Source organism: Lonchura striata, chromosome 1 (genome assembly GCF_046129695.1).
Source record: "Lonchura striata isolate bLonStr1 chromosome 1, bLonStr1.mat, whole genome shotgun sequence".
Taxonomy (NCBI): Eukaryota; Metazoa; Chordata; class Aves; order Passeriformes; family Estrildidae; genus Lonchura; species Lonchura striata.
Window position 1 is genome coordinate 34,253,432 of NC_134603.1, and position 22,993 is coordinate 34,276,424.

General features: G+C 35.5%; 1 protein-coding gene across 8 annotated transcripts in view; it reads right to left on the bottom strand.

Moving 5' to 3' along the window:
- The window catches only part of C1H8orf34 (chromosome 1 C8orf34 homolog), a 147,304-nt gene that overhangs the window by 23,417 nt on the left and 100,894 nt on the right, over positions 1–22,993 (bottom strand). For all 8 annotated transcript variants that reach the window (XM_021555582.3, XM_021555581.3, XM_021555578.3 and 5 more), the window contains 2 exons: positions 11,414–11,499; positions 6,407–6,480 (listed from right to left, as the gene is read on the bottom strand). In XM_021555582.3, coding sequence (XP_021411257.1) covers positions 6,407–6,480; positions 11,414–11,499 — 160 coding nt within the window. The remainder of the gene's footprint in view (positions 1–6,406; positions 6,481–11,413; positions 11,500–22,993) is intronic.

Sequence of the window (22,993 nt, forward strand, 5' to 3'; positions counted from 1 at the left end):
GAGCTCTACGTACAAGGATGTGACTGAAAGACATTCTTGCCTTTCTACATTGCAGTAACAACTCTGCGTCCTATTAATCACCTTCAAACTTTGAAGGTGAGGCAGTGAGCTCTGCAGCAGAAATATGTTCAAACAAAGTACTTGGGATACATTTGTCAACTTTGAAGATCAACTGCGTGTTAATTTCTTAAGTGACTTTCTTTATATATCATCATCATCATTTCTTCACATACAATACATTCATTATTGCATTTTTCTTCCTTATATCCCTTGGCCAAATTACTGCTAAAATAAAGAATTACACACAATATGGCCAGAAATAATCTCTGTCATCATTGATTCCTGAAACTTCTGGAAAATACCATAATTTACCAGGAATGCCACAGGAAAAAAAATTAAGAAGGTCATGAATAAGAATAAAAAAGTTTTTTCAAGCTCACTCTCTGTGCTTCAGTCTGCAGCACAATGCTACACAGCATGAATCAGTACAGCTTTTGTCCCTCAAAAAAACCTAGTGCAGATGTTAATATTTTGATCTCATTGTTGGGCTGAATTGACCTGAGCTATGTAATAGCCAGTGACACCTGGTAGGTTCTACAGAGGTACAGCTTTTCAGAATAACTAAGTCCAAGAGTTAGGGTTCCAACTTACATCACCTGGTAATCAAGTACTTGTTAGAAAATAAATTACTCTTCCTTACTGGCCATAAAAAGTGTTAATAAACTATTCAGCACATATTTCTGTGCCGTTTTGGCCTTTCTCAGAGTAATACCAAGGTATTCCTATGCACGCCCAGGCAGATGTGGAAGACTACCTAAAGTGAATGACAACTATGAAATGAGTAAAAGGTGAAACCAAATTGGTTTGCAAATTGTAAGTATATGAAAACTGGTTTTATTGTACTTTAGATTCTACATGGTTTTGCTAATCAAGTGGAAATTTTATTGATAGCTTCAGGAGATAAAAGTGTAAGGAATACACCTGAGCTTAGCTTTCTATGATAACATAGCTTTTCTTTGCTGAATAACTTAAATATCTTAAATGCACACATTTGACAGAGATTCCTCTAAATTAAAAATAAAAAAAACAAAACAAAAAAAGATAAAACAAAACAAAACTAAACAAACAGAAAAAGCAACAAAACCAAAAAAACTCCACCTCTTTATTGAACAATCTGTTTACAAGTGTCCCTTCCACTCTGGCCAAGCAGGTGGCAAGTACAGATGTTCTGCATGCAGTGGATTTTTTTTGTGTGCAATATTTTGTTTAAGGATTCTTCATTCAGCATGTACTTTCTACAAAGAGGTCACCTAATATTTAATCTTTCAGCTTCTATAATCTGTTCAATGACATAAGCTGAGCAAACCATCTGATACTGTAAAAATACACGGCTTCTTAGAGCTCTGTCACAATATCAGCTGCCACCTCTAATCCCCTCTTCCACATTAGGGCCTGTTCTACTTGAAATGCCGTGTAATTGAAATTACAAGCTTTTGGCTTCTCATGGCAATCAGCCAGCAGCACATTTTACACTGAACCTTACACTAAAAAAATGGTACTTTGAGTTAACTTACACAAGGTTTTTCTGTTTAGAAGAAAGAGGGAAGGAGGAAATATGTGGTCACCTGGGAATCACATTTGTTTCAGTTTTTGAAATGCAACCAGAATATTTTTTTTTCTAAAATTCAGTTCAGTTTTATTTACTGCTATTTGAATTACTATTTCTGCATTTGTCATGACCAAGAATACAAAATTTTACACAGGTATAAAAAGGCATTCATTGATTTCCTTTTCTTACATATATTTTTCTAAAGTTCAGAATATTCTTTCAATTTAGAATTATGGCCTAGAGTATTAAGTATTTTCGAATAAGAAAATTTTCACCCAAGATTATTTTTTCTTTTTTTTTTTTCTTTTCTTTTCTGTATATAAAAAAATTTATGTCTAGTTTATGGATTTTGTTTGACATAAGGGAGGTCTCAACTAAATAGGTCCAGGGCATGCAAGTCAAACTACTTTCCTAACATCTTGCAGGAATTATCACTTATTTCCCAAGAACCTTGATATGCTTTTCTAACCATTTATATTGTTACTTACTGAGCAGTGGTTAAACATACACATTTGTGTAGGGTTTTTTTTTTTTTTACTACCTGTAGAAGAGCTGAAGTAACCTAATATCAACTGTTATTATTTTTATAGAAGATTTAAATTTTGAAGTTAAAATCTGAAATTTCACCTCTAAGTGCCTGAATTTCTACATAATTTCAAAATTCAGCTCGGATTTGAAAACATTTGTAGCAGAAAACAGCAATTTGAACATAAATATGCTCATATATCTCTAATTTGAACATAAATAGGTATATAAATATTATATAAATAGGACCCTTATAATTCTTACTACCACAAAGGTGCATTGCTGTTGTTTCTGATGTAGCAGTGCAATCTTAAAATAACTATTTGAATGAATAATCTGTTAAATGCTAAACAGTGACCCCAACCCAGTAAATAATTTATAGAATTAGTTAAATCCAGAAGTTTGGATGATTTCTGCTGATTATACTCAAACAAGTAATTCACTTACTTCATATTATTCTTCTAGGGGAATAAATGGGTAAAGCTATGAAAATTTCTAGCAAATAGAATTGAAATAATGTAGCATTGTAATATTATTGTATTCAACATATATTGACAGCAAGAATAAAGGCTTAGTTTTTCCTTCTGCATGAACCTTAAAGTCATTTTACAAACTGAGTTAAAGAATTTACACATTTATCACAGAAAATCCATGTCTGTATTTCTTCTATGAAAGCAAATTAAATGTTTCAAAGCAGTAGGGAATATAGGAAAAAAAATATTTAAAACAAAACACTTCTATAAAACATTTTATTACAGTATTTTTTGCACAGTAATAAAGAGCAAAAACCAAAGGCACATTCATGCAGAAACGCTTTTTGCAGTTGGACAACTTTTTTTTTCCAGTTTCTGCTGCATTTGGATTGCTTTGCCTTACATGGATAATTTACAAAAAAAAATATACCTTTTTATGTGCATGTGCAAGGCAAAATTCACATAAAAACCCCCAAAAACTAAGCCTAAGTCCTGTTAGATCCAGGTGGTAAAAGAAACAAGTCAGAGAGAAGGCAAAGGCTACTCAACATGATCTGCTCAATGCTTGTGCCCTCTTTCTGTTAGTCACTGTAAAGCTAGCAGTTTTCTCTGACACCCTGGTTCTCCATTTCTGCTAGAATTCCAGGCCACTTAAATTTTTCCTATTATCACTTCTGTATTATCTTAGAGTATTATTTTACTTTATGTTTCTGGAAATGTTCTAAACATTTGGCTAGCAAGCTTTGTGTTTAGCACAATGAAAAAATCTCAAGAAAAAGAATGCATTTTGCCTGGCACTTTTCATTACACAAAATGTTTGCCAGGCAGTAAACTAGGATCTCTAATGATGTTTTGAATCCTTGTTTCTACTCTGAATTCTTACAAAACACTTGGGGAAAGTGCTGATGCCTGTAAGTACTTCAACAAACTGTTTTGCCAGCTTTATTCACTTATTTGCCCCAAATGCTTTGTTTGGGGTTGTGCAGCTCTTAAAATATAAGTTTTCAATTTTTCAAACATTAATTCTTTTTATGAAAAATACAGCATAGCAAAATATTCTATTTTAAAAAGTACAACTAAAAAGATCTAAGTATAAAAACCAGGGTTTTCAGAAAAAGAACAGTAAAAATATACAAAGCTGCAAGAAAATCATAATATAACCATAGTGTAAATTACATGAACCATGTAATAGACATAGATGCTGCCTATCTCTTTTGAGTACTAGTATCCAGATTGTTTTAGTACCCACATTAAAGATCTTACATGTGGATTCATACATGGGACATGAAAAAAAGAACCCAAAGGCTTTTTCTGAAAATCCTTATGAATACTTCTTGCTGTTTTGTCCTACAATTTCCCTCAAAATGCTTATCCCTCTGAAGGCTGAGGCACCTTTGATAGCAGAGAAAAAATTATATAATCATCTATTAAACTAGCCACAAACACAAATTAGCCCATTGGAATGCAGCACCAATATTAAACATTGCACACTTTGAGCCATGTCAGGATTTTTTACACGTAATATGCACATTTGAGGGAATACCATGAATCAATTAGTCAAATTTATGAGAAATGTCTGATCAATATTTTATTCTATTTTTCCCTCATCTTGCATCTCATAAAATATCTAAAAATCATTCAAGTCACGAGAATACATTTTGGTATCAATTCTGAAGTCATTTTACAGGCATATTTCTTAATGCTTTAAAGGATTGTGGAAATCCATTGCAAGATTGCATTTATCTACACAGCCTTCCTATGAGGCATCTCAGTTTTGTCTCTATATTTTGTATGTCAAGATTGTCAAAGAATAAGTCTCACTTATTAAGGGACCATGGAACAGATCTCCCCTTTGGAGCCCTGAAAGGCAAGGAGAATGGTTAGATGCTTTGTTTCTTTTTGAGGAGATACAGTTACAGACAAAGTATTGGATAGTTGAATTTTATTTTGAATATCAAGCCATTATAAAGAGACAACAATCAGCTAGCTACACACTATTTAAGCAAGAACACTAAGACACAGCACATAAAAATAAACAAAAAAACCCAACGCATATGAACAGTAACTGGCTCCTTAGAAACTTAGTTTCTAAGTTTCTTAGAAAATTAGTTTTCTTTTCTTAGAAAATTAGTTTTTCAAGATCTCAGGAATGTGAAATGATCTGCCTCTGCCCTGAGGGGAGGATGGACAGGCAGAGCAAGAGCTGCAACTGGTCTTGTCTTCTCTTTGCAGCGCTAGTAATTACAACATCAGCCAGCTTTCAGGGATTCAGCCAGGGAACCTCACTGCCTCTGGCAGTTCCATCCTCCAGGCAACCTTCAATAAGCCTGGAACTACCAGAGCATGAAATGAGCACAGATATGTATTGTTTGCTCCTAAACCTGCACACACAGAGCATACAGCTAAAGGCTGTACCTTTCTGTAACAAAATTTTGCTAATAAGCATAATGAACTGTTGTTTTCTTTGTACTTTTTTCTATGTAATTCAATTAATTTGTTTCTTGCTCCCCATGTTACCTATGTCTGCAGAATTACAAAATCAAACTTTGTAGCTGCGAATCCAAATGAATAAGAAAATGTGAGTTCAGAAATTGCTGCAAAATTTATTTTACCCCTCTCTTTGCTGGTGGGAAGCAAAAAGGAGGTTTGAAAAAGAAGATCCAAGCCACGCCAGCTGAAGTTCTGTTCTTTACTCTTTTTGCCCAATATCAGCAAATGCTCTGTGAGGTTCTTGCACTTCAAGTTCTCAAAGAGGTTTAGGAATTGACCTGGAACTCCATATTCCTCAACTGCTTTTATAAATAATCTAGTTGTAAATATTTCATGTTTAAGACTATCTAGCTTTATTCACACTGCTTAATCAGCTGCGTAAAAGACTGCAAGACCAACCTGCATTTCTTTATATTGCCCTTTTTTTCTTTAGCTAACAAATAATGAGCCCTTCTTTCACTTGCTATATCAAAACTAAAGTGTGCTAAAAAACAGTATTGCTGAACACACTGAACAGGAATTAATATGTCCTCTTACACTTGTCTAAAATTTTGCAAAATTGCACAACTATTGTAAATTTATTTGCCATGGGAAAAAAAAAACACAATCCTTTTTTTTAACCTATATTCAAACTCCTGGTGCAATACTAGTAGCATCAAAATTATGATTACATAATTATTAAAAAAATATTTTACTGCTGGTTATGTTTTCCATAAACTGCATATGTGCAGAGATTTTCTTAACTTTCAAAATAAAAGAACACATGGAGATATTACCAAGCATAATATCGCATGCATTCTTTTAAAATATACAAATGAACTAGCCACACATTTTAACTAAGCTGCTCTTGTTAATTTCCAAGCAAATGACAACAGAAATCTAAATTATAGTTGAGATATCACAATTTCATGTTTCAGAATAAAATTTAGAGTTTGAATTATCGTGTTCTCTTGTTCTCTTCAATTTGTAAAACTGAATATTATCTGGTAAAATTAATATTTGACTAGCATTTTAAAACATACAGAATATGTATAAAATTACTGCACTTCCAATGGGTAAGCCCAACAACATGTGGTCTTGTAGATTATAATAACGTATTTCAAAATACACCCTTTCTTAGAATGAAGAAATTCTAGGAAAAAAGCAGAAAAAAGCAGAGAAGTGAAAATTCTGAAGGGTTATGTAAATTTATTTTTTTCTCTCTAGGATGACAGTACTAGCAAATACAAATTTTATCTCTATGCACAATCAATTTTTTATGAAATAAATTTTAAAAATTACTGGATTACTCATAAGGGAAGGTACTTACAGATGCTGCCACTTGAGAAGCACTCTGAAACTCATTAATATCTTCTGAGAGTGTTTCAACCCCAGGTACTTGAACTGTTCCAAAGAGGTACAAGAGAAATGTAAATCAGTCTAATCAAATAAGTGTTAGTCACTTTGAAAATTTAATGCCTAAAAATTTACTGCGGGGAAGGTAAATGTGGCTACTGTAAATGCACTACTTTTCAGTTACACTTCAATAGATTATAATTTATGTTTGATTTTAATTTAGAACCTTAATGCAACATGGAACAATGTCTCCAACATGACTAGAGTGATCCTCAAGCTTCCTTCAGCTGCCACAGTATCTTTTAGGTCCTTTATTAACTTTACTATTTAAACTAAATACTAAATACTGTAAACTAAATACTGTAAACTAAATACAAGTAAGTAGTGGATCTCCAGCTTTAATTAAATGAATAAAACTATACACAATTAATTCAGTTAAAATTCCTGAAGTAAAATGACTTGGTCAATTTAGACAATTTAGTCAATTTAAAAGCCTTGCAAGTATACTTTTTGCCCATATTACCACATTTGTAAAATGACAGAATTTTGTGAGGAGTGTAAAATATCTTTTTGATGAACATATAATGGCTTAAAACAGATTTTATGCAACCTTGTCAGAGAAAGAAATTTCCAAGTAACATTCTATGCAGTTTCACTCTTTGCCTAACATTCTGCTAAGGCACTTAGATGTTGCACCAGCAGCCTAACAAAAGTGAATGTTCTGATCTTCCCTATGTTCTGCTGTTATTCAGACACTTAGCAGGGAGGTCCTTATGTTTCCAGAACCCAATTTGTCAAACATCTCAGGCTGTACTTACTATGAAAGCAGAATTTATTGTGAAGCATAGCAACTGTGGTTACCAATTCATTGCAAACACAAATTAATGTAGAGGGCAAAGAGGTGATGATAACGGAAAGTTGTGGTCAGGGAATTATGTGGGAATAAGAGATGATGCCACACTTCTGCCATTGACTTATCTAGTTCTCAAGACTTATTTCCACATATTTGCATCCTAAATTTTTTACCCTGGTCATGCAGTTCCACCCAGAACAATACTACATGTATTTCATATGTTCATGGTTTTATTGAACATCTCCAATTCCAAACTTTTCCTCTACATCCTAATGTCTCTTTTGAACTTTCTACTATAATGACATTTAAAAGGAGAAAAAGAACCCGAAGAAAAATAAACAAATAAACATTCCAGAACCCAAACACCCCAAAAAACCTCAGTGATTCCTGTTTGATAAGGAATAAACTACTGATGGGAAATTTGCTCTAGCAAAATTTATTTAGCAAACTAAGTATTATATATCACAATATAATCTGTAGAGCTGTAGATGTAATAGAACAATAAAATAGGAAATACCACATTTACACCATGGCATAGTACCACAGAACCTATTATCTTTGGTCCAATATTATTCCAGGTGGAGTCACAAAAGAAACAAGCCCACACCCCAGAAATATGTGGAGTTGCACAATACATGCAAAGAAACACATAATAAACAGCTTTTCACATGTATTTGAGCAGTGGTTTAGAAGCCTTATACTTTTCATTTAGCCTATATTAGGAGATTACTCCCTAATATATTACTGCATTTTAAACTTATTTCTACAAGAATGCATAGACTGCAAAAGCTTTATTTGAAATAACGTCTTCTTTTCCTGCCTTATATCATGGCTTCACTCAAAGGGTAAGGTACATTTCAGCAGAAGAGAATGAAAGAAGTGAAACAAGGTTGTATGGTACTTCCAGGAAATTGGGAGTAAATGAACAATTATCCCTAAGTGATACTATTTCTACAAATTTAATACCCCAAAAAAATACTGATGTAGATTGTTTCTATAATCCCACCAACCTGAAAAATACATTAGGGGCTGTTGGATGTAGATTTTCTGGATCAGTTCTGTTGTAGTGTGTATCTTTTGAAGCCTCAGCTATTCTCCCCATCTACCTCTACAGAACAAGAGTAAGGCTCAATGGAGAACTGACCAAAGAGACAAACCAGACAAGCTTGGCATCTACAGGAAAGCTTGCTGTGCAGTGATCTATGCTGCTGCTTCTGATCAAAATCAGGAACCTATTAAATTCTTCCCTTAGTTCTTTCCTGTGAAGTGATCTAATGGGAAAGGGAAACATTTTTGAGAGGTATAGTTTAGGACAGTGAAAAGAAACTGCAGGGCTAAAGTGTCTTCTGTTTTTCTATCTTGAGAGCTGATTCCTACCTTTCATTTTTACTACTTAGATCAAACACAAGTCTGTCCAATTCAGTAGGATTATACCAGAGGGAAATCAGTGTAGTGGTTAATTAGGACCAGATCCAGATTGTCCGTGGAATCAGTATAGCGTCTGATGATGCACATGATCTTCTCACACAAGCTCCTGCATTGACTTTAGTAGGTGGAATTGCTTAAAAAGAGGCTTATTTATAAGGGCTGCTTGATCAGATGTTCTGCTGATTACTTCTGAGCTTAGTTCATCTGAAATTCACAGGAGACATGTTCCAGATCTACCAGAAATGGATCATTATCTAAAGAAAGCTACTCTCAACTTTGTGGTGCATCAGCATCTTGCTTGCCTATTCTTGAATGAATGGTTTGCATCAGCACTTCCCAATCCACTTTTCCCTCATTAAAGTCACTGGTACTGATAAATAGCAGAACATAAATCAAATAAATCGGGTAAGTGAAGCCTGCTAGTCACTATTTCATGATGTAATACATATGTAAGAGGACATAACTAAAAATTCAGTGCAACAATGCCTTGGTTACTTAGGGTTTTTTAACAATATATTTATGAGGTTTTTTTAACCATCCTTTCATACATAATATTTATTGGAAATAAGTATCAGATGCAAAGAGAGCAAATATTGTGCTGCATTTACAGGAAAGATTGACAGAATGGGCAGTTGCCTGAGTTCTGTGTCTGTTTATAGTCTGTACCTACTTGTGAAATCCAGCTGTGTTTTTTTTTTCAAACTGAAGTGTAGCACTAGCCAACATATTAGGAAAAAAAGACCCAACCATATGTTATGAAACACTGAACATTTCTGAGGGCACCTCTTGACAGAAATTTGGCATTACCTTACTACTGACCTCAGTCTTTTCACCCGAGAAGCTTTGTTATTTTCTAGCTACATGACTAACAGGTCCATATTTATTCATAGACATGAGATAGATGTTTATAACATGAATATCATTTCCCCACCTACCTATCTAAATGTTACTGTCTGTATTTTATCGAATGTGGTGTTTTTTAAAGAAAGTGTCTTCCATCTTCTCTGTAGCCATATTGATTGCAAAGTATTCAGAAGCACATGAAGTGGCCAAAGGTAGAACAGCTGTAGCACTTTTGTGTTCCATACACTGTGATCATAAAAGATCCAGCTCCAATATTAACAGAATCCAGTACATTCTGATAGTTTCACCTTCTTTAATGCCAGTGTCTCTGCCACTTATCAAAACCTAACTGTTTAATTGTAGCCTGCAATTTCAGAAGACAGCATGGCAAAGTGGGCATATTTTCACTTCAGAAGCAAAGGTACACAGGAAGGAAAATGGAATGAGACCTGTTCAAAAATATTTGGTGAACTGTAGAGTTTTTTCCCACATGTCTGTCTTACCTATCTATTTGTTTCTGCTGCAGTAATCTCATGCATGCATTTTCCCTTACCTAACCCAAGCAAGCCACCATCACCTCCCTTTCTGGGAATCACTCTCACAATAGAATTTTGCCTTCCTTTTACAGGCCTTGATTGAAGTCACCAGTCTGAGCATCTCTTGCTGACAATATTCGTGAAGATTGCAGGGACATAATGTTTTGAGATTCTGAATGTCTTATTACCTTTTTCAATTAGGTGATCAATGGCAGATAAAAAGGAAAAGCCAATATCTTGACTGCATGAAACCACACACATTGTCACAAAACCAGTTTGAAAAATTTATCTTTAAAGACATATTAGTTACTAATGGTTGGTTTACAAATGAGGCAAGAGAAATGAGTGAAAGCTGAGGTTGCTGTGATACCTAATAGCATATACAATAGCATTAGATAGCAGACAGAGAGCAGACAGATACATTAGATAGCAGACAGAGAGTAGGATAATTTTTAAAAATACATTCCAGGGTTTTGGTTTTGGTTTTTTGTTTGTTTGTTTGTTTGGTTTTTTTGTGTTAATTGATCACCTTAGCTATTTTGTCCATGGCTGCTGAAGACTACATTGCAAATCAAAACATAAAATTTGTAGACTTGGTTGTTTCAGACCAACAGTAAGGGAATAGACTAAAGGATTTATCTTTGCAGATTCTCTGCCAAAACCTGTATTTCTTTCTCTCTGAGTTACAGCAGCAGCTAATATGAAGTTAACCTTCATCAGCTTTATCTTTCATGGGAAAGCTGGGCATTCTGTGGAAAGATATCCCGTATGAAGTGCCTTTTTCAACATTTCAGGTGCTACTGAGTTCAAAAACCTGAGAAGAAATTCAAATACGCCTGAGTGTCCTGACTGCAGATTAACCCAACATATGAACATGTTTGTATGAGGGGAAAAAGTGTTTTTCAGAGTTATTTCATAAACTCTTTATTTCTACTGTAAATCATTTGAATCATCTGGATGCATGTGTAGTAATAAATAAAATATTTCAAAGACCATTCCTTGGCATAAAAGCTGCAATGAACAGCCCACGTCTATGCAATTAAGCTGTTTTAAATGTTAGTGTACTAACATAAAATCTGTCTACAGATTCTGGCCCAATGCACCTCTCAAAATAAGTCTAGGAAATATTGTGGAGTGTTAATTGGTCATGACAAAAAATATGTTAGTGGCTCCTTGAACATATTTGAAGTGTAAATGATTGAGTTCAAATGCCCAGGAACACTCTCTTGTTTCATCTTTTACAGACATAACCCCTACTCTCAAACTCAAGATGTTGATGTTTGGGATTTTTTAATGAGCAGTAAATATTTATATAACTTACCATCAGAGTCTGACACTGCTGGCTCAGATGTCTGAGATACCATGGAGACATCTTCTGGCCTTTCTGCCAAATTATCCCCTTGCAATCTAAATTGTGGAAAAACGCAGTGAAAACATTTGCAGTCATATTCAATGGATAAGACACAGAAGAACATAATCCTTGGCTACATACCCTGCTCACAACATTGCCCTGATTAAAAGAGCAGCTTTGCTGAAAAGCCCACACTCATGGTTCAGTCATAACCTGGACTGTCTAGTAACCAAAACTAGCCTCCAAGGAACAGCCAACTGAATCCTAGCTTATGCATTTTTGCAAGTCTTATTTTACCAAAGTGGGGGTTTGGTGTGCATGTGAGACTGCAAGCTTCCTTCCCTACCTTCAAAAATATTTTAATTGAATGGACTGTACTGGATGTCCATGCCCATGTGTTGGCAGTGCAGTGGCCTTGGTGAGGAGAGGCTGGTGCTGCCCTGAGCGAGTCCCATCTGGCTCCAAAAAGAATCATGGCAGGGCATGGCTGAACTCTTCAGCCAAAATGGTGGCACCTTGGAGGAAACATAGTTAAGGAAGAGCAAGCCACAATGCCACACAGGCAGAAGAGGAGGGAACAGGAAGACTGGGAAACAGCAGAGGACACACCAAGGTCAAAGGAGAGATGGTGATCCATACTCTGAGCAGATACTCCCATACAGCCCATGGTGAAATGCCAAAGGCAATATTCCATGCAGCCCCTGGAGGACCAACACCACGGCAGGTAAGTCTGGAATGGACAGTAGCCAAAGAGATCCCACACTGGAACAGGTGAAAAGTGGGGTGAGGAAGGAAGGGCAGAGAGGACTTGTAATGGACTGACCACAAATATCCATTCCCTGTCTCCCCTGCACTGTTCAGTGGGTGGGGAGAGAAATCTGAAGTGAAGGAGTGAATTTGAACCCAGGAAAAGGAGGAGGACAAGTGTGGTTTTGATGTTTATCTTTTAGTTTCTCATCACCTGAACCTATTTTAATTGGCAATAAATTAAACTAATTTTGCCCAAGTCAAGTCTGCTTTGCCCATTTCAGTAACTGGTAAACAATTTCCCTGTCTTCATCTTAACCCACAAGCTTTTATTTCCTATTTTCTCCTGTCATCCTATTGGCTGGGTAGGAAACTGGCCCTTAGCCAAAGTTAACCCACCACAGGGGTTATGTATGCAAGAATATTTCCTCCTCCTTTGTTACTTGTTAAAAGGAAAATACAGTAATTGTGGCAGACTTTGTCTTCAGGCTTTTCCGCTGCACTAGCTGACTGCAATGCCTTGACAGCAATTTATACAAATAATGCTTGTATCTGTTTTTTTCAAATGAGCATCCCAGGAGTCCCACCATCCTTCTCCAGGCTCTTATGAATCTTGAGTACAAATTCTGCTCTGAGGAAGTGCTTTGTAGCTCTAAATGCAATATAACTGCCATTTACATAAAGGTTATCTTACCTTGGATTAATTCAGACATGAAAAGAATAAGAAAAATGCAATTCAATTTTGCAAAGCCCAGGAATCATAAAAATGCATTGAAGTAAAACCTTAGGGAAAGAAATAACTTATCTCTTGGAAGAAAAAAAAGTTCTTTTCACTCTGTATTCTTACTCTCTGCAGCTATTTTATACTAAGCTTGAAATTAACCTTTGAAACCAAGTAGAACCCCCTTATCTGCCCTATCTAAATTTCACATTTTATGATTCTCACAGTTATCTAATATAGATGGATTTTAAAGTCATCTGTTTGTACTCCTCAAAACCATTTCCCCAGCAACCCCCTCCCCCAATTACTTTTATCTCCTTTTATTGCCCCTAGAATGATTTATTTATGATGGAAAGGAAAGCTCAGTGTAAATTCATAATATTTCTTGTCTAAGGTGGCAGATCCATAGATCAAACTCAAGACAAAAAAATGTAAAAGCTAAATGTGTAAACCTAATTTTGAAAATTACTTCTATGAACCCTTTATAGCTCTGTACCTGGGTTCTAATGCTCTTCTAATGCTCTAGCTGCCAATTCTTTAAACCTAACTTGTCAAACAGAAGAAAATTACTTTGTATCCTAAAGATATTCAAATAGGGCAAAAACAAATTGCAAATGAAATAATCATGCAAAAAAAAGAAGCTCTCAAAAATCACATAATGTTCCACTGCAATACAATTCACCCATCCTCCTTCATTACATACATATGCACATTTACTGCAAACACATATTCAGTCTTAGAAAGATATGCATGAAATTGCAGGAACCAGAAGTGAGAGACTCTTCTCTTCAGCCATGTTGGTAGTTCATTTATATTTAACTACAAGGATAATTACTCCAACCTTTTCTGCTTACATTACAGTCATATAAAAACTATCTCTAGAAGCAGGAGCTTCTTCTTTTATCCCATCAGAATTTTCAAGATTTTCCAATATGTTCCCATTCTGAGCTTCAATAAATCAAAGCTAGACATGAATAACTGAAAATATCCTCATCTTATTCTAGAATTTAGATATATTTCAGTGGCCCACTGCCTTATGAAGAACACTAAGACACACAAAAATATTTTCAATATATCTAATCAGAAAATCCATTTCATATGATTTTACTTTGTAGGAAGAAATGGCTGGGGTACTGTGTGGATGGATGAATAGGATGTTTGACATATCTGTGTCTTATTTTCACATCCAATTTTCAATTTATGTATGTATTTCTTACATATAGATTCATATCAGAATAGATTCTCATGAAACTCAAGCAATAAAAAAGTCAGTCTTCTTGCCAAATGAACTTTGGTAATTGGACTATTACAATTTCTTGTTCAAAAGTAGTATTATTCATAAGACACCTCCACAGTAAAATGACAACACTTAAAAACTCTTAAGAAGAAAGAAGCATTCTTTAGAAAGACACCTAGCTTTAGAAGAGTTACCTAAAAACTAATCTTATTAACACTTCATGGACTACTTCAGCTTTTAACCAAAACATTATTTCAGCTATTAATTATTTTAATGTGAGTCTAAATTTGAAACCTGATAGCCAACATTTTTTCCCCATATCTCTTTCTTGCTTAGAGGACATTGTTTCAGTTATATTAACCAGCTGCATGTTGGAGCTTCAAGAGCTACAAAAGCAAACAGCCTACAGGTAAATATTTCAATTTTCTTTGACCCCAAAATGCATTCCAAGAAAACCATTAAGAACTTCAGGACCAAAAATATTCTGAATAAATTCTATAGATTTGGTGCAGAAGCATTATACAGGATCTATCACTACAGACAAGCTTATGGATGCATGAATCACTGTCCTCCTGCCAGTATGATTTCAAAGATATGATACACAGATTCATGAGTGGGTCAGATTGGAAGAGACTACAGTGGGCCTGAAGTCTCCAACCTCCCTGCTTGACCAGACTCATCCCAGAGCACATGGCACAGGTGTCCAGACTGTGGACAGATAGTTCTTGAATATTTCCAGTGAGGGAGAATCCACAACCTCTCTGGGCAACCTGTTCCAGTGCACAGTCACTTGCACAGTAAAGAAGTTCTTCCTCATGTCCAGGTGGAGCTTCCTCTGTATCAGTTTCTCCCTATTGCCCCTTGTTCTATTTCATGGCATCACCAAGAAGAGCCTGGATCCAGCCTCTTGAAGCCCTCCCTTCAGACATTTGTAAGCATTGGTAAGGCCCCCTCTCAGTCATCTCTTCTCGAGGCTGAACCGACCCAGCTCCCTCAGCCGTTCCTCACAAGGGAAATGCTCCAGTCCTCGTATCAACTTTGTAGCCCTTCACTGGACCTGCTCCATGAGCTCCATGTCTCTCTTGTCCTGAGGAGGCCAGAACTGGACACAGCACTCCAGAGGTGGCTTAACCAGGGCTGAGTAGGGCTAGAATCACCTCCCTCAACCCACTGGCAATGCTCTTCCTAATTCATCCGCAGGACATCTTTGCCCTTCTTGGCCACATGAACGCACTGCTGGCTCATGGACTGATGCAGACCACCAGGACCCCCAGAGCCTTCTCTGCAGAGCTGCTTGCCAGCAGGTCACCCCCAGCCTGTGCTGGTGCCGAGGGTTATTCTTCCCCAAGTGCAGGACCCTGAATTTGCCTTTGTTGAATTTCAGTTGGCTCTTCTGAACCCATCTCTCCAATCTGTCAAGATTAGATGCAGGACAAATTCCTATCTGGGAATATAATTCTTCTGAGGACTACATGGGATTAATAAAAACAATTACAAACATAGGTACTTTCTGTCATCAGGGCCTAAGGAGAAGGCATAAAGTATTCTAAAAATTAAGAACTTGAAATGCTTTGGATACCTCATAGTGAGATAGATGCTCTCTAGTATTTGTTCTTGTTCTAGACTACTGATTTAAAGTATGTGTATTAATAATTGTCTGGTGCTAGTTTATAATAGAGGTTGTGCTTAATAATTGAGCCAAATAAAATTCAGAGGGTGATTGTCACTTACAGACAGAGAAATTTAGATTATATTTAGGTTAATACTATTTTGACTATTCTTCCAGAAATATGTCACTTAAATAACCAAAATCCCATTCTATTCCTTTCTAAAATGAACCAGAAGGGTTATATTTTTAGACAAAATCTCCTTTAATCCCAAATAAACAACTACAGTCGAGAGTTATATAATTACTGTGCATGTGGCTGGTCCTCAAATTCTGGTACACAGCTAAGGACTTTTTTTTATTTTTAAACATAGCAAACTAGAGCTGGATAACTGTGCTCAGATTCTGGTGTTCTCTAGAGGTGAACAACAACAGAAACTGAAACTCCACTTGAGAAGAAATTCTGAAAACCTGCTCTTTCAAGAAAATACAAATGATTCTGCTGACTTTTTAGTAGTGAAGAAAAATTCTTTCAGGGGCTCCAGGACAGTAAAGGGCACTCTCCGAGGAGGAGGGGGAAATTGCATGTCCAAGCACTGCAGCTCCAGCCATTCTCTCTGCTTTGCCCTGCGTCAGCTAAATTTTGTTGAATCTGAATAAACCCTGTAAAAAATTTTGGGTTCTGTGAAATATTATTCCTGAAAACACACATTTAATTGGAAAATTCCTGATCTCCATTGCTAAGGACTCAGTTGACTCTTTTTAGCTGAATACGGAGAGTAGTGGAAAGTTTGGTAAAGAATCCTTAAATAATTCAGCAAAAAGAGCAGTAAAATTGTTTTCATGATCAGCCAAAACAGGTACATATCTTTAAGGGCACAGCAACAAAGTTCTCTGAAAAAGTGGGGTAGTGTCATGTTTTAGTTGGAATCTTAATTAGGGAGATTTTGACTTGTTGAATCACTTATTTTCCTTAAATTATTTCAAAGTAGGTTACCCATTCTCTTGAAAAAATCCTACCAAATACTTCCATGATTTATAGTTAGTTTCTTTATGAAGTAGTTATTATTTTGGATAAAAAACTCCAATATACATTTTGTAAGATTAATTAATATCATGAACTTATTACCAAAACAAACTTATTATACACATAACACAATGGTGTTCCTTCATCAGCCAAAGGGAATTTTAGCCAGAGATGAGAAGAAGGATAAATTTGACTTATTGATCTTCCTTTTCTTTTTCTCCAAATCACCTGCTTCCTTTCTGTAATTTAAAACTTCAAATCTATATCTAACCTTCTCTGATAGCACTGTAATACTGATTTATAACTTCCCTAGAACAAATACATAACTCTAGGGAAGTTATAGCAACAGAGATCAGACAACAAAAGCCCTGAAAGGCCCCACACACTTTTAGGTTACACTGAATGTTTGCTAACACCTTTCCCTAGCAACCTCAACACCAGTAAGAGTATTTCAAGCTTCATAATCATCTGTCCTGACTTGCCTATAATAATGAGTTTACTTCATTCTTTGTTCCCAAACATACTGATCCAAATTCTGACCTCATGTACCTTGACTTACTGACTCCACAAATGCTGCACCCCCTTACACTGCTGTAAAATCCAAAGCTTTTTCAGCACCTGAATATAAAGCCAGGAATTTCTGACTTACTCAATTTGTTTTACTAATGTCTTTTACAAATATAGAAGCATTAAAACTGTGCCAGAAAAATTCCTATTGTATTCACAGGTACAGAGACACAAAGATATCCATTTTCCAGTACAGATTGTACTGGTTAATATACTGGTGAAATTATATTAAATAAATATTATTTAAAAAATATACAGGCAAAAGTACTCTTTATCTGGTAAAATTCCTCATCAGCTTTACTACACACACTACCTTCCTAATGAAGATTAGGAAGGAAACTTCTAAAAAAGTTTATATGATTTTTAGATCACTGAACTATACAAGAAAATTTTCCTTAGATCTATGGGAGGAGGATCTTCTAGGATTGTGAATTTGGTGAGCAATGAGAGTGGCTGCCAACTCTAAAGCAATAATAGAAAAGCTCTGTAGCATGTTACCTTGTTATATTTAGAAATCAGTGCCATAGTTTCTGCTTTTACTCTACACTGAAATACAGGAAGCATCTGCATTGAAAAGAAATGAAGCATGAAGACTATTGGATTATCCTGCAGAACATTACCTACGAAGGCAGATATTTCCAATATTAAACTATAAGACTACATGCATAAATACAGATATTTAATACCATTTCTAAATAGAATGTAGGACTATATGCTTAATGGCACAATCAGCATGCTTTCCAATAGAGATTTATAATTCCTTTAAATCCACTTTAAAGAAGTGATGCAAGGCCATCAGGCAGGAAGGAGCATGTTGTTACTACCATAAATTCTATTCATGTGAGATATACAGCATTTATATTATTTGAGTTTCACTCTGATCTAAGATACAGTTAATCTAAAATAATTAAATAACCAATAAATAACCAATACCATTCAAACCACAGTCTGTTTCTTGCTTATGCACTCACTCTCCTAAGGACACTATTTCTCAGTGCTTAAACTCTGAGAAATAGTGTCGTTAAGAAAGTAAGTGCATCAGAACATAGCAAATTATTTGAAAATTCATAAAACCAGTAGTTAAAAATGGATTTTGGCTGACATTCATTTTCCTTTTGCAAATTAAACACACTATTTTCCAGTCACTCTTGGAGTTTTTGTGGAAAGTTTCCACGTCACCAATAGTTAATGCACAGCATAATGTTTTCAGCTGGTAATACAAGAATATACACTTGCTGAGCAAAACTTACACATTCACACAGCCTGCAAATTAATATTTTTTTTTGTGCTGTTTGCCTTTCCAAAGTGTCTGAATGCATGTCTTTGTGCCTTTAAATAAGTATACTCTGCAGCTATTTCTGAGGAGAACCAAAAGTGGAAATATATTTCCCAGAGTAAGGAATCCATAAAGACACTGAATTATCTAATCCTTTTACAAGATGGGGAATTAGGCCATTCTTATGGCAATCTTTTATCTGCTTCTGGCTTCAAACCATTATCTCACAGGAGAAAAATTACAGTCTTTGTCAGTCTTTTCAGACTTAACACTCTTTCTTCTCTTGTGAACCATTTTTTCTAGGACTTGTGAAAGAGTTTTGTGTGTGAGTGTGCATTTGTGTCTTTAAGAGCTATATTAAACTGCTATCCAGAGCCTCAAATTATGACCAACAAGCTTCCCCAAGCTCATGATCTCCTGGCTTCCTCCCTCTACCTTTTTCATCCAGAAGAAACTTCTGTGGCTAATATACATCACAGTGTTGTACAAAAAACAGAAAGAAACTCGAAACATTGCCACAGAGAATTAGCTTGCAAAGCACACATCAAAGAGAGCAAAGTAAAAGAAGAGAGAAAAGCTTGGTAAAGCACTTGTCTTTTTAAATTATTGAGGGGGTTAAATGGGTTTTGTAGGGGAAAAGAGAAAGAGGTGTCTTGACAAGATCTGCAAATGGACAGAATGAAGTGGATGTTGCCCTCCAAAAAATTGAAAGAGAGCAGAATAATTTTCAGGACCAACAAAATAGTACTAATTTAATTTTCAAATATGCTCTTCCTTCATTTTTACAAAACAAGACTAGGACATTAAAAAGGCCTAAAAAAATCATTTACATCTACTGTTCTTAGAATTTCTCCACAGCAGTTTTAAATGTGCACCAACCTGCTCAAACCAGATCCCTTTAAGAACCAGCCTGAAAAAAAAAATAGGTACTGTTGAACAATAGCTCTTACAAAAGATAGTCTAGTGATCTGCCACTAATTCACAGCATCTTATGCTGCATTCTTCCTGCAGAACCAAAACCACATATTAATACCCTGTCAGTTAAATTACAGTAGGGCTATCTCCAGATAAACTAGGTGCACTGCCATGCTTCCAAAGCCAGATACATCATTATAAGGTGTATGTGTAAGATGCAACTCAGATGCAAAATGTACCTGGTGCTCAGGTTTCAATTCTAAATTTATTTTCAGTAACATGTAAACACTTTCTTCAACAAACAAATGGAAGTCTTCCACTACATTTATGCTGACTGATAAGCTATTTAAGGCGAAAAAAAAGTCTACCTCACCTGTGCATACTATAAGGAAATAAAATAGCTATTAAATCTAACACAGAGGGAAATATATAATCTGAAAACACTGGTCTCTTCACAGCTTATCATAATTTTTGATAACAGATGATGTTTCTATTATCACAGTACTTCTGGAACTTCTGATAGGACTGAAATTATTGCTTGGTGAAGTTACCAAGTGGGAAATTAATGTAAAAAAAAGAGGGAGGAAAGTAGTCCTTTCTTTCCAGGATTTCTGTCTAAGCACTTCATATAAATCTCCTGTCTTATATTATTATCTTCCCAAGACACTGTTAATATTTTGAAAATAGACTTTAGCCATTCTTCCAAACACACATCCACTGGGAGTTGCCAATAAACTAATTAAGGTTTAGGACTAAAAATTATACTATCTTGTGCACTTCAGAGGTCAAACTTAGATCCATGAGCTCAAAAAATAATTTGAAATCACACAGATATTTTCTATTTGCATACAGCAAAATGTTCTAAAGAAACATGAGACAGTGAAATAAAAGGCAAGCCAGTGTGTTACTCTTAAAACTTAGCAAGTCAGCCTACCAAATTTTAAAAAAATTATTTATGGCCTTTGTCTTTGATAGCCATGAGGGACAGTAAAAATAGTTTTTGAATTATTTTCTTCTTCAATGTTTTTCTTTTGTTTTGAAAGCACAAAATACCAAAGTGGTACACCACTGCAGGAAAGGAAAAATAAAGTGGTTTATTTTAGTTGTACTTAGCACTTACAAAGTCAAAAGACAATGAATACACTATTTTGTTTATTTATGCATCAAAACTGGGGAAATTAACCACTGCCCCAACGCAACTCATTGAAAAAGCAATGTGAATATTTGCTTTTTAATTTTTTTTGCCACAGCTTTTTCTTTTCCCATAATTATTTTTGTTTTTCTACTTTATAAGAAGTTTTAACTAGCCAAAGGAAAAATATGGGGTTTGTTTTCAATTTTCTAAAATGAAAGGAGATTTTTAAAAGTTATAAAGCACTACCATATGGAGTTTAATTTACTTGTTTGCCACTATTAAAAGGAAAAATATGCAAATAAAACATTTTGTTTAGGACAAAGTCTGTGAAGTTGGCACAAACAAACATTAAGAAAACTCAGCTCTTTTAAACAAGAGGTCAAATCAAACTAAGGTTACAAAAAAATAGATAAAGGAAAAAAGAATGTACAACAGTGACATGAGTAATCTGGAACGTTTATTACTTTCTGCCCTATAAGAATAGCCACGTAGAAATAGTATACAGTCAAAAAGATAATATGAAATGCATGACAGAAAAGAAAAAAAAAAACACGTGTATGTAATCAAAACTTTTGATTTAGATTTGAAGACATAAATTTCCTCAAAGTTTGTACGTGAACCCTAATCACAGAATTTTCCCGCCAGCATTCATTCTGTACTGACCACCTCACTTTGGAAACACTTTTCCCCTTTGGTACTTTGAAGTAATTTGTTCCCAGGTTTCAGGAAAATTAACAAAGCAGAAATTTCTGCCAGAAACTGAGTCACTAAGCTGGCCTTACCACTGCTGGGCAGACATACAAAGACTATTCTTTATGCAAATACATGTACCAAACCACACATATACCTATGCCCATTCCCCAGTATTACATCATAGTGTACAGAGTCAAATAAGGGATTATATGGAGCACTTGAGAGGTTATTCTTTCTGACACATCTGTGTATTATTGATTAATAATATTGGAGTTTATAAAGAAAAGCAGGGACTTATTTTATATTCTCTGTAATCAAGTTTAGTTCTAATTCCATCACCTCTTAACACTGCAATTAAAGGGATAATTATAGCTCATGTAAACATACCAGAACCACCTTCAAGTTAGCATCTGCAGATTTCCTTCACAGAGCAGTTGTGACAATTCATGTAGCAGCTAAGGAATATTTGCACATGCAGAACTTTTCCTTCTAGAAAGCAATGCAGACATAGCCTTTTATTACGTCACCCAGGCAGCACACACTGTTACATGTGGTCAGGATAAGGGGAAAACAGTCCATGGAGCTTCAATATCATTTAGACCTGGATGCATTTTCATGGTATTACTCCCTTTGAGGTGACTGATGCCAGAATGCTCCATTTGGGAAAAAAATCTTACAGTCTGACTTGAACAGCAGCAGTCTGCTGAAAACAGAGCAGAAGCATCTACTGTGATGGCTTAGTCTAATTTGGCAGAACATTAATCTAGATCAAGTGCCAAAAAAATGCACCAGTAGCAAAATATATATCCTTTCTTCTTCTGGGACCTATGGCATCTATAGAGGATGCCAGATGTCGACATTTTTTCACCCTACCCGATTAGCCTCTATCCCAACGTTGCATGGTGCAGTATCCACTCCCTGACACCTTTCAGTTCGAGAGTTATTTTTAGGATTACATGCTTGGGCAATATAGTAGAGCCCATCTCATTTCAAAACACAAGTCAGCCATACCAACAGTTTCAGGAACACAATGAGAATGAGAGCAGACTGGTCGTAAGCAATAAGGAAGGGATTTTGTGCAGAGTGGAAGTAGAGGAGGCTCAGTATGCTTCCTTTCTTTTCCTGAGGAAATCTTCCAGAAGCCCATCACCATTGTCTGTTTTTTAAATGTAGTCTTTAATGTATTTATGATCTTCCTCATAGGGGTTATTAATTTCATTAATTTTTCTCTGTTGTCTGAAGTTTCAGACAATTTCTATAGAATTCCCCAGCCAACCAAATAATTCCTGTTCTTTTCTAGAGATATATGATGGCCAATTCAAACAGCAGTTACATAGTTTCCATCATTAATCTGAAAATATGTCAAATTATAGCTGGCTCCTTCATTTCTTTTGTCTCCTCCCCTGTAGGTTCCTTGTTGTCAGGGCTCTATGTCATGAAGATCTGCTCAAGTTCCATTGACATATTGCAGAGAACTAACATGATTCTAAATTTCACTTAGCACCACATAGTTTATATGATTATATCCCAGGCAAGCATGGACATAGTGGAGACTATACCGTAGAAAACCAAACCTTAAAAAAATCTAAATTGTTAATGAAAGGTCACTGGTAAATAAACAAGCTA